We start from the raw sequence: 12,400 nt of genomic DNA, 5'->3' as shown, positions 1-12,400 counted from the left end.
ATTTGGAACCTCAGGAAGTCTTCGCGGAGATGTCAAGTTCATTCACTTCAGCTGTTAAGGTTAACTGAGGTATAAGATCCCGCCCAGGTTTCTTAGCTTTGGATCTCTGGCACCACCTGCTCTTACTCAAACTCATCTAGGCACTCCCAGCCACAAACCTCTCCAACTCCCCGCTAGGAGGAGTCACACCTCCCGACCCAGAAACCCTCCCACCCTCTCCTCTAGTTCTTCTTCCCTCCCCTCCCCGCCAGAGTTCCGGCAGCCTTCGAGTAGCAGTGCTCACTGGGAATAGTAGTCTTCCGGTGTGAGGCTAAGGAGTTTTATCCATTTCTAGAACTACGCTTCCCAGAGAGCCTCGCGGCAGAGGAAAGCTGTGTCACCTGACCAGGACTCTGGCGGGGCAATGGCGGCGCCCATGCTGCGCGGGTGCTGCCTTGGAAGGTGTTGGGCTTTAGCCTGCATTGACAGCGGTTCTCGCCACGGAAGAGGGGCCGCGACTGGGTTCACGTCAAGCGGGAAAAGGGGACAGAGCTTCGTGGCTCAGCAGCCCCTCCTCACGGCCCAGAAGTCAAGGAAAGGGTATACTGTTTCATACCATTACTGCCCACTTGGTGTGAGGTGGAACTGCCGGAGTGGGGAGGTGGTGGCCACTACAGCCTGGCTTCAGTCTAGACGTTTTGTGGGCGGGGGGGTTGGACTATAACCTGAAACCTAAATGAAAGAGCAACACGAGCCCTCTGTCAGCCTCGCCTCCGCACTAAATCATCAAATAGATAAGCATATTTGAGGAATTCGCGAGTGTAAAATCGCAGGTGTTTTCTTGAATGTGAAACTACACACACCGAAGTGTGGATTCAGTCACTTTACTAATAGCACTACCAGTGGGGTCCGTGACAATAAGCGGGATCTTATTTAGCTGACATTTATTTAGCGCTACTGTGGGAGAAGTGTTTTCAAAGTAGAGAGGGATCCTTTACCTACAAGCTCTGGATGGTGGTGGCTTAATATTGTCAGAAAACTCCACCTATCTGTGGAGGTGTTTAATGTTGAACGTTTTCTAGACCTAGGAGGATGCAGCCAATACAAGAGATCTTCCTTCTGATTAGAGAGCTTTGCTTCGTTTGTTAAATAGCCTCTAAACAGCTGTTTATACTTTATAAGACTTAAGTAGTTTCTTTTTAAATACAGAAACAGAAGGCACGTGTTTGGTAATCACTATATCCTTTGAGACAGTTAAGTTGGCATTATATTTGCTTTTCTGTTGGAGCGACAGAAGGAAAATGTCCAGAAACGTTCAACTTCTATTCCTTTTATAAATTAGATCGTCCGACTGTAAATGGAAAGTATTTTTTCTGTCATGTAATGAAACTTAAAAAAAAAACTTCTGAGTAATGTTTTAGCAAATGCAGACTTTCTGATGAGTTTTTTCATTTAATTCCTCTCAGTAGCAGGCAGTGCTTCCAAACTTTAAAAGGAAGGACTTAATCTTCTCACAGTACTATAGATAGAGAACTTGTGTTGAAATGATTGGAACAAAACCCAATACATGCAAACAAAAACCTAGATAATATAGGAAATTGCTTGGGAGCAAAGCAGAATAGAAACAGAACATGGGAGGAGTATGTGTAAACATGCATTGTCCAGGATGTATGATTGCAGAAGGAATAAGCACACTTACAAGAACCTGGAGACATTTGTGTATGGAATGTTCATATAGACCCAATAGAGTAGGAGTGGCCAGATAGAGATTATTATAGCATTTAACAGCTTCTTAGATTTTGATAGCAATCAAGCATAAACAAACAGGAACCTGAAACTGTATCTGGGGAATTGAAAAAAAAAACAAAGCCACATCTTACAGTTTAATGTTTTCATTTGCACAAAATTCCCAGGAAGAGTATGATTTAGTGATGATTTATTATATCTATGTCACTCTTACCATTTTACTTGCAAGCCATTGCATGATGGAGAATTGCCCTTCCTTTTTAAATAAGATATACAACTATTTATTTATCATTATTTCTCTAGAAGTAAAAGCATAATGTTTATGTTAATTCTAAAATATTTGCAAGATCAGCTTTCATTTACTGAGTCATTAATTGGGGAAAGACAGTTAATGTAGAAAATGCTGATTTTCACTGAAGTCAGCCAAGCAGATGTCACGTGATACCCATTTCTAAATTGTTTCAGGATGCCAAATTGTTTCTTCATCACCTTCCTCTGTACAATGAGTTTCCTTATGCCATGTTGTAAATGCATTTTATCTTGCTGGTCTTGTAGATGTTCACTATGGATTGCTTTTTATTCAGTGATCAATACAATATGACATATTTTTAAATATAAGGATCTAAAATTTTAATAAGTTAAAAAATATGAAATTAATACATATGGTTTAGGGTTGTAGAAATTCATGCATAGTTGCAGATCCAACTACTTCTTAACCATTATTTTTTTCTCTTTAGTGAACACAAATGGGCAGCTGTGGTAGGTTTGGAAATTCATGCCCAGATTGCCTCCAACTCTAAACTCTTCTCTGGATCTCAAGTCCACTTTGCAGCACCTCCAAATTCTTTGGTATCTTTTTTTGATGCATCTCTGCCTGGAACTCTGCCGGTAAGGTTTTTGTTTAATCATATTTCATTAGAAAATGCTTATGTTTTATTGGATGTAGATAATGATTTCCTTGTTTTAACATCTTGGCACAATTCTTAGAAAGTACTTGTTTAGGGATTTGGAGTGAAGTAGGATGAACTAAATGTTTTCTAAAGACCCATCTCTGTAATTCTGTTTCTAAATCTAAATGTCATCCATTTATTCATACATGTATTAACTCATTTCACACACATTTTAAAATGTCTACTAAACACCAGACCCTGTGCTATGAACTGGAACATAAAGATGAGTGGCATTCCTTGCCTTTGAGGAGTTTAAAGACTAGGTGGGGAGAAGTGTCTTATAAACAAGTAGAGTAGTGTGTGATTATGCCTGTGAAGGTGATATGAAGGACATGGTTTTGGAACCCAGAGTGGGGACATCTAATTTTGTAAGAGAAGGATTATTGTGAGAAATTGGGGTATGAGTATGATTGGAAAGCTTGTTGAAACAGGTGGTGTCTGAGGTATCTGAGAAGCCAGATAAGAGTTAGGTAAATGAAGGAGGAGAAGGAGTCTGGTCACGGAAAACAACATATGTCACATGATATTATAATGTAAGGTTCACAATGATTGTGATTATTGAAAATTAAGTGGTCAATAGTAGAAAAAGTCAACCACAGTATACATTGAATTAACTACTTATTACTCACTTTCACTTAAACCCAGGGAATGACTAGGTCCAGTGTACTCAGTCAGCAAGATTGTTATCATATAATTTCATACAGTTAACTGGATTTTTAAGGAAAGGATGGAAGGAACAATATGAATATTTGAGGTAATCAATAAATCATAGTCTGTGTGGGACATACAATATCGACTGGGTGTGGGATTTCCTGCCATCCTTGGAGGGAGTGTGTATAGATAGATGGTGGGAACTGGCAGGGAGAGGGAAGGATGGGTGAATTCTGCACTCTCTAACATGTAAATACAAGTGAAAGCTGGTTGATGTGACCATTGGCAGACTTGCAGAGATGGAGGTTTACTTTTCTCAGAGTCACTGTCCAGAGTAGAAGGTTATGGGCAGTGCCTCCAATGTGCCTGCTATACCCAGGGCTTTGATTCTACTGGGCAGTGTCTCTTACTTGTGCTTTTTTTTGTGGAGGACTCCTATCCCTGCAAACCCTATCCAGGCTCACCTTTGATTTGCTGTTGGGTCTTTCTGGAGGAAAGACAGATAAAGGGATGTCTGTTCCTCCCTCCCTCCGGCTTAGAGTATCTATCTGTGGAAAAATAATTTTTGTTTGGGAAGAGACAATTTTTCAGTTAAAAACGTATGAGTTCCTGTTTGGGCAGAGATGCAGATATAGTAGAAACAGAGTAATATCTGTTCAGACAAGTGAAATGGAAAGCAGTTCATCATAACCCCTCTCCTTTTTTCCTTCTGAGCTCAAAACTTTTTTTCACCGTATGGTAGTTCATTATCAAGAGGCTACACATAACCTCTGATTTCTTTCTAGGTTTTTGCAGCTGGGAATACAGAATCCAACAAAGTATTTATTATAGTTCACATTTAGAAATAGATCTATTTGCAGATACGTATGTTTTCTATAAATAGGCTTTCATTTGTGGCTAAATGTGGTCAAATATTAGAGACAATTTAAAATAACTAAAATGTCAACATGCTTTGAAAGACTTCTTGCTATACACCAAAGAAGAAGGTGCTTGCCCAGTGATAAGCATAGCAAGAAAACAGTGAAGGTGTTTGGGACATTTAAGTGGGTGAAAGCAGACATGAAATCAACGGCAAAATTTTTATTAGTCTGTTTTTCTTAATATTGGAGAGATTTGAGAATACTTAAATACGTATGACTTATAGTCAACAATAAGATATTCCATACTTAAAAAATGTGTTAAGAAGGTAGATTTCATCATAAGTATTCTTACTGCAATAAAATAAAATTTTTAAAAATGCTGATGAGGAACCAATGAAGAAAAGCTAAAAACAGTTAAAGAGGCTTGAACATATGCATTGTAACCGGTCTCTCTCCCTACCCCAAAGAAACCCCACTGAAATTACAGTAAAAGAATTTAAAAGTTATAAACCTATTAGAGAATGGGAGACCAGAGTACATGAGAGATGGTAGATGGAGGAGGGAGTGACTTAGCAGAGCTGAATTAAGTATAACCCAAGAAAGGGCCGCTAGTGAGGAGTGAGATGGCATGCCCTTCGTAGCCTCAGAAGTGGTCAGGATATGGGATCCTTAATTATTGTGGAAGGCCAGGGAGAGGTGGAAACAAGGGATTGATTCTGAGTCTGGATATGGAGCAGTTAGACTTAACGTCCTCTCCCCTGACCCTCTGTAGCTGCCCCACTCCCCACAGGAATCTATAGTTTTAGGAAAAATTCAACTGGTAACACATTCTCCCTGGGACCCCAGGCAGAGGAAAGGCACTGATGTTAGAGATTGTCTACACTCTAGACTCCAGGGCCTGCCCAGTGCTTTTCTCTACACTGTTTGGGGACCTCAGGCAACCTTGTATAGCCATCACTCCCCTTCCCCAAGCAGGAATTTGCAGGAACTAGTTTGGAGATTACATGTCCCTGGAATGAAGAGCTTCAGATACTGAAACTTGGAGTGGTAGGGGTCTCTATAAACAAAACTGCCTGGTCACCTGATCATCCTAGAATGCAGGCCACCGGTCAACAAGTCCTGGATACTTACGTTGAACTTGTAATCAGCATTTTAGTACCCTACTTCAAAATACAGACCGATGGCCAAAAATCACTAGACTTTTGAGGAGATTCTCCTACATAATGGAGACAGCCCCAAATAAAAAGACTAAAAGAAATAAGCGGCAGCAGATAATGCACAGGGTAAAAGAATACCTTAAAAATTAAAAGCTTTTATAAATATCCTCAGATAAAAAAGGTAGCTGCACCTTTGAGATAAGAGCATGATAGTACTTTTTAAAAATAATCAGAACTAAAGCTCCAAGAAATTAAAATTATGATGACAAAAAAATCCAGAAGAGTTGGAAGATAAAGTTAAGAAAATCTTCCAAAAAGTGTAACACAAATACAGTGAATTGGACAGTTGGGGATAAAATTAGAACATTAGAGAATCAGTCTAGGATGTCCAACATCTGATTCATAGAAGTTCCAGAAGACAGAAGAGAGACCATAGACAAGAAGAAACTATCAAATAACACAGATTCATTTCCCAGAACGGAAGGACCTGAATCTTCAAATGGGAAGGGCCTGCCAAGGACCCAGTGCGAGGAACAAAAAGAGTCTCACATACAGGCATGTCATCGTGAAGTGTAGGAACGCCTGGGATAGAGGTAAGATACTGGAACTTACATAAAAAAGAAAAGAAAGGTCACATGCAAAGGACTGGGAATCAGAAAGTCATCAGACTTCTATTTTTTTTTAATTTTTAAAGGTTTATTTATTTTGAGAGAGAGAGAAAGAGAATGAGTGGGAGAGGGGCAGACAGAGAAAGAGAAAGAATTCTAAGCAGGCTCCTTGCTGTCAGCGTACAGCCCAAGGCAGGGCTCAAACTCACAAACCGTGGGATCATGATGTGAGCCAACATCAAGAGTCAGATGCTTAACAGACTGGGCTACCCAGGCACCCCATAAAGTCATCAGAATTCTTAGAAGCAGTGCTTAAAACTGGAAGAGAATGAAATGGTATCTTAAAAAAAATCTTAGAAAAAAATGGTTCTAATTTAGAATTCTGTGTCCACTATCAACTGTGACAGTAGAATAATAATATTTTCAGACAGGTTCTCAAAAACTTGGCCTTTTACTGTCATGAAAACCTACTGGAGTAATGGAGAGGTTCCAGATTGCCAGCCCTGCAGCAGGCCCCAGAGAATCTGGTGGGACAGCAGGATGGATGGCTCTAGAACAGAGCCATTTCGAGAAAGAATGGGTAGCTGGGTGGGAATAGCAAATATCTAATGTTTGTGTAGATACAAGATTTTACATATAGAGTCTTTGAGAATAATAAGCAATAAGTAAAGTGAAAAATATGAAGCAAATAATGAAATAAAGACTCGTCAACTCCAGAAAAAACACAGCATTCAAGAAAGGAAATGTGATCATAGTACACTTACCAGCATAGCCAAGAAACCCATTTACTTAATAATAATAGAAGAACCAACTACTGATTTAACAAAAGCTGATATAACTAGGATTTGGGGAAATAAAAGAACTAAATTCTTATCTACCATTATCAGAAGTCACATTCCAAATTGATAAGGCAAGAAAAAAATAAGAATATGCTCTAGGAACAGTTTTGGTCACAGATTCAGGGAGGCCCCTTTCTGCTTTCCAGGCCCTAAGTTGGTAGATTGGTTTTTGTTTTTGTTTTTTTGGCTTTTATTTATTTTTTTAATTTTTACAAATAAGGCAATGAGTGAAAAATTTAGAGTTCTCAAGAGACAAATTAGTCAAAAGGGGTTTCAATGACGTATTAAGAAATTTTATGTAAGAGTAATATTAAGTAATCAAATATTAACCTCTGCTGGTTTCTCAGCCTTCTGCTAGTGAAATATCTTTTTTGTTCCCAAAGTCCAAATAGTGACAGACTCCCCCCCACACTCCCTACCTGTGATTCCCATCCTTACCATGCTTTTAGGAGGAACAGGCTCATCTATATTCTAGATTATTTATACCCAAATTTATGCATGTTGTGGGAGTATGTGCTTTCCTGGAGGTGAAGTGACCTACCTACCTACCAGTTTGACTTTTTGGACTTTAACATTACTCAGCTCACCATGGGATTGGACTGTAGAGTGGCATATTTTGTTCCTGAATAGAAATGTAGTAAAATAGGAAGCATGGGTAAATTCTAAGAGGCAAAGTAAGATCAAAATACTGCAAAATATCTTATAACTTTATTTAAATTATCTCCTGGGGGGCACCTGGGTGGTTCAGTCAGGCGTCTGACTTTTGGTTTTGGCTCAGGTTTGTGGGTTTGAGCCCCATGTCGGGCCGCATGCTGACAGTGCAGAACCTGTTTGGGATTCTCCCTCCCTGTCCCTCTGCACCTCTCCTGCTTGTGCGCTTGCGCTCTCTCGCTCTCTCTCCCTCTCTCTCTCTCCCTCCCTCTCCCTCTCTCTCTCTCAAAATAAATAAACACTAAAAAAAAAAAAAAAAAAATTATCTCGTAGGAATGAAATTGGCCAAGTCTTGGGGCTCCATGTTCTAAAACAAGAACACTGTGTCATTAGGACAGCTATCAACTCTTGTCTTTTTCCCAGATGAAGGAAGGATTGTCACTTGGCAAATGGCCAGCAGCCTTGGCCAGCAGGTGATGGATTTTTCCAAAGGTCCCCTGGCACTGCATATTACTTAAAAATAGGAAGATAAATATGACAAGACAGCTCAAAGATCTGAAAGTGGTGCTGCCAGGGAACAGGACTGGCGGGTGAGGGCAGCAAGAGCTGCTGGTTTTCATTATAAATTATTTCAAAATACCTGCCTGTAATAAATTGTTAAACAACTAAAAGTTAGTTGTCAAGGAGCAACACATAGATAAGAGGAAATTATTGATAGAATCAGGTTCCTGAGAAAGCAAGAAGTATCTTCAGAGCACAGGAAGAAGGACAGCTTTCCGTCTGTAATCTCACAGAAGATGGTCCCTCCAACCCATCTGTAAAGGCAACTTTTTAGTTTGGGTTGTGGAAGGTTGAGGAATCTCCCATCTGGTTTTTCCCTTTCCTAGCAAACACTGTTTCTTACATCTCACACTCCTTTTTGGAGCTCTTTCCTGCCTGAGTCAGTATCCCTTGCATTCTGGGTCTGTGGGTGATTCAGTCTCTCAGTTTTTCTGTGCCTCCAGTCGTTTCTAGCTCTTGAATGATAGCACAGAATTCTAAGTTGACAGTTATTTCCCCTCAGCACACTGAAGACATGATTCCATTGTCCTCAGGCATCTATTATTGCTGATGAGAAGTCTGCATCCTTTGTAAGTAATCTGATTTTTTTCTCTGATAGCTGTAGCCAGGACATGTCTAGGTGTGGATTTGTTTTTATTTATTCTGCTCAGTACCCAGTATGATTTTTCCACTTGAAGACTCTACCCTGGATTGTGGAGGTATCTCTGCGGGATGAATTCATGGCGGCCTCTACCAAGGCCCATTGGGCTTTATTAAACAAACTGTTTCCATGTTACTTTCTCAGCTCCTGAATATCACTCAGCTTGGATAGTGCCAACATTCAAGCCACACCCATGCTAGGTACAGGGCCAGGGGCCCTGATTTCTCAACACTTTCTTTTCACTTTGGCCTTGAGGCAGGTGGCCTGTTCCATATCCACTCCTATAGTTGGTGGCAGAACATTTTCTGCCTGGACCAGGATTTTGTGGTTCCCATCTCCCTGCCCCAGGTGTCTCACAACCTCGACTTTTGCTCCTAGGGCAGGGGTGGGGGTTAGGGGGGAGGGGCTTTAAGTGGCCAACATCTGGTATCCTCTCCGCCTGTACTACTATCATTACTACAATAATGATAGTAGTAAAATCAACTGACATTTACCGAGTGCATGGTATGTGGCAGGGACTGTTCGAGGTGCTTTCTTCATATGTGTTAACCTTTTTTAATCTCATAATAACTATATCAGACAGTTCTCATCATCATCCCAATTAGAAAGTAAGTGGAGAAGCTAGATACAAACCCAGTAGTCTGCCTTCCAGGTTCAAACTTGTAACCCCTTTGCCATCCTATCTCTTATAGTGACCCTTGGGTGATACATGGCTTTAAGCTCCACTACTGCCATGGAACCCCAGTTTCCTTCCTGGCTTTTGAACTTAGCTCTGTGTGTGTGTGTGTGTGTGTGTGTGTGTGTGTGTGTGTATTTATAAACTTATACATTTATATAATGTCTGTGTGTATAGATACAGTACTTGTTTTCATCCACCATGTCCCCTCCAACCCCAGTGTATCTGTACTCCCAGCTGTCTGTCACTTAGGCTGCTATTTTGACCAGTGATTACAACCCCAGCCCCCTGCCCCTGTTCTGATTGATGACTCTTCTGAATGTTTCTTAGGACCACAGGCATTTTATCTTCTTATTTTACCGTTAGTTTTAGAATTATATGGAATCCCATCATAAATCTTCAGACTGAAAAGGTCATTCAGCGCATTTTCTTGCTTATAGGCAGGATTACAGCTAAACTAAGGACAGCATTCTTTGTTTTTATTAGCAGGGATTCAGCCTCACTCATTACTTTGACCTAGTAAAACCTCTTACTCTGGTACAGAATCTTCCTTAACTTATTGAATAATTATTCATCTATAGAACTTAAGCAAATCTTAGGTTATCTGCCTAGAGTTTACTATTTCCTACTTATCAGTGTCATCTCGATTTCTCTACTTATAATACTTTTATGAGATGTGAAATGGGAAGAACAATAGGAAAGGAAACATATTTGTTTGATAAAATGTCAAATTTACAACTCTTGTAATTTGCTAATGTTTCTAGTAAGGGTGAAATTTCATCAAGTTTGTTTGAAATTTGTGCTTGTGCAAACCTGCCTGGACACACACACACCCACCCACCCTTCAGTCTGTTACTTGAAATGCTTGCCCCCTCCTAGTGTCAATCCCTATGCAGGAGAAAGCAAAGAGAACATTCTGCCTCTGTTGATGCCAGCTGGTAGGTTGCTCAGCTATGGCCAGTAGATAGCTACTTCTGATAATCAGGCTGCGCCACAATTAGATTAATTAAGAACTAGTGACTCTGCTCTTGTTTTCCTTGTTTGAAAGCTCTTATCTGTACATAACACCGAGCCCCCTAGTAACTGTAAATGTCTATTGTTTCCAGAACAGGGGAGAGGGCTGTAAAAAACTGTTTTCCACGCGTAGGCAAGAATATTCTCCTCTTTTCTCAGGATTAACCTGTCTAAAAAAGCATTTGAGGTTTTACATATCAAAGATGTTTGGAATTGGCTCTGGCAGCTGTGGAATGGAAACTGGAAGATTGTTTACCATATTTTACAAAACTTTCTTTTATGCCTAAGAGTATATACAGTTGACCCCCAAACACAGGGGTTAGAGGCACAGAGTCAGAAATCCATATATAACTTTTGACTCCCCAAGAACATGTCTACTAATAGCCTGCTGTAGACCAGAAACCATACTAATAACATAAATAGTCAAGTAACACATATTTTGTAGATTATATGTATTATGTGTTATTTGTATAATAAGTCTTCTAGAAAAGAAAATGTTAGTAAGAAAATTATAAGCAAAGGAAATTTATTTGTCATATTCTGTATTTGTCGGAAAAATTCCACATATAAGTGTACTTGCACAGTTCAAACCTATGTTGTTCAAGGGCTAACCGCATTACTATTAGCAAGAAGAGAATGGAAGAGGGGGAAAGATATGATGTCAATATATCTGAGATGATGCCTGCCCTCTGGAAACTAACAAACGATGGAGAGATGATGCTTTATATTAGAGATTCATACTTGAACATGTATGCCACGTTGCACCATAAGGGATCTTGGCCCTTAAAGAAATGATGATGTGAATACTTTGTAAAATACTTTGAGATTAATTTAATTTTTAAATTTCTTTTTTTTTTTTTTTTAATTTTTTTTTTTCAACGTTTATTTATTTTTGGGACAGAGAGAGACAGAGCATGAACGGGGGAGGGGCAGAGAGAGAGGGAGACACAGAATCGGAAACAGGCTCCAGGCTCTGAGCCATCAGCCCAGAGCCTGACGCGGGGCTCGAACTCACGGACCGCGAGATCGTGACCTGGCTGAAGTCGGACGCTTAACCGACTGCGCCACCCAGGCGCCCCGAATTTTTAAATTTCTTATGGCATATTTATTTAAAGTTAGCTGTCAATATCCTAGCTCTCTGAACATAGCAGATACTAGTAATAACTTTTGTTTTGAAGGACCTAATAGATTTAGAAATACTTGACTAGTTCTAGAGAGCATTAGGCTGAAGTGCTTTCCTGACTCTTAATTCTAAACGTAATTATAAAAGTTGTTAACTCAAAACTTCTAAACGAAATAGAAATTCAAGAACACAGCATTAGGGAAGTGTTTAAATGCATACATTTATAATCAGATCTATATTTACCTCTCTGTCCATTCATACTAGATTATGTTATTTGACTAAGAAGACAAAATGTGACAGTTTTCTATTAAAATATTTTTCCATTTCAATGATTTGCTTTAATGTAATCTGTAGAACTTATAATTACATTATATTTTCAGTCTTTAATCTTGCCAGTCATTCTTGGAGTCACTTTGATGGTTTTCCTTCCTTCTTTTGTAAAATAGGGTGTTCCAGGGGTGAGGAGTTTTGCCCTATGACCCTTGTCCCTATAAAAGTGGTGTGTCTGTGAGTTCAGACACACAAATGTGGAAAAGTTCCCTTTCAGCTCCTAAACTCTTCTGATGGTCCAACATTTGCCTTATGATGTCAGTAACTGGCTATCTCCCATGAACTCAGATGACTCATGAGGGTGATGGACTCACATGTTCAGTAGGCAGTATGACCTCCTCTCCCCTCACGTGGGAATCATTTGACTCCTTCCCTGCCATGGGTCTTTTCCCAGCTCTCCGTAGATTCTTGAAAGCCTCTCTCTTCACGACCATTTTCACCTCCCCTACCCTGTAGCAGTCTTACCTGCAGTATTCCCCACGTGAAGTCTGACTGTATTAATAATAAGGCTTCTACTTTGTATCAATATATATTTGTTTTGTATAGTTGATTGACCATCCTTTTTGTGTATATTGTTTATAGCAATTTATGTGTTTGATTATAAGTTTCCAAAAA

General features: G+C 39.7%; 1 protein-coding gene across 1 annotated transcript in view; it reads left to right on the top strand.

The window, feature by feature from the left end:
* The first annotated feature begins 401 nt into the window (after window positions 1-401).
* The window catches only part of GATB (glutamyl-tRNA amidotransferase subunit B), an 85,155-nt gene continuing 73,156 nt past the window's right edge, over window positions 402-12,400 (top strand). Inside the window, exons 1-2 of the mRNA XM_047091803.1 lie at window positions 402-579; window positions 2,463-2,613. Of these exons, the coding sequence (XP_046947759.1) occupies window positions 404-579; window positions 2,463-2,613 (327 nt within the window). The 5' untranslated portion in view covers window positions 402-403. The remainder of the gene's footprint in view (window positions 580-2,462; window positions 2,614-12,400) is intronic.

This window comes from Lynx rufus, unplaced genomic scaffold (assembly GCF_022079265.1).
Source record: "Lynx rufus isolate CCGP_SWC_20201006 ecotype Redwood Valley unplaced genomic scaffold, mLynRuf1.p SCAF_3, whole genome shotgun sequence".
NCBI classification, from domain to species: Eukaryota; Metazoa; Chordata; class Mammalia; order Carnivora; family Felidae; genus Lynx; species Lynx rufus.
This window is presented reverse-complemented; position numbering and strand designations above follow the sequence as displayed.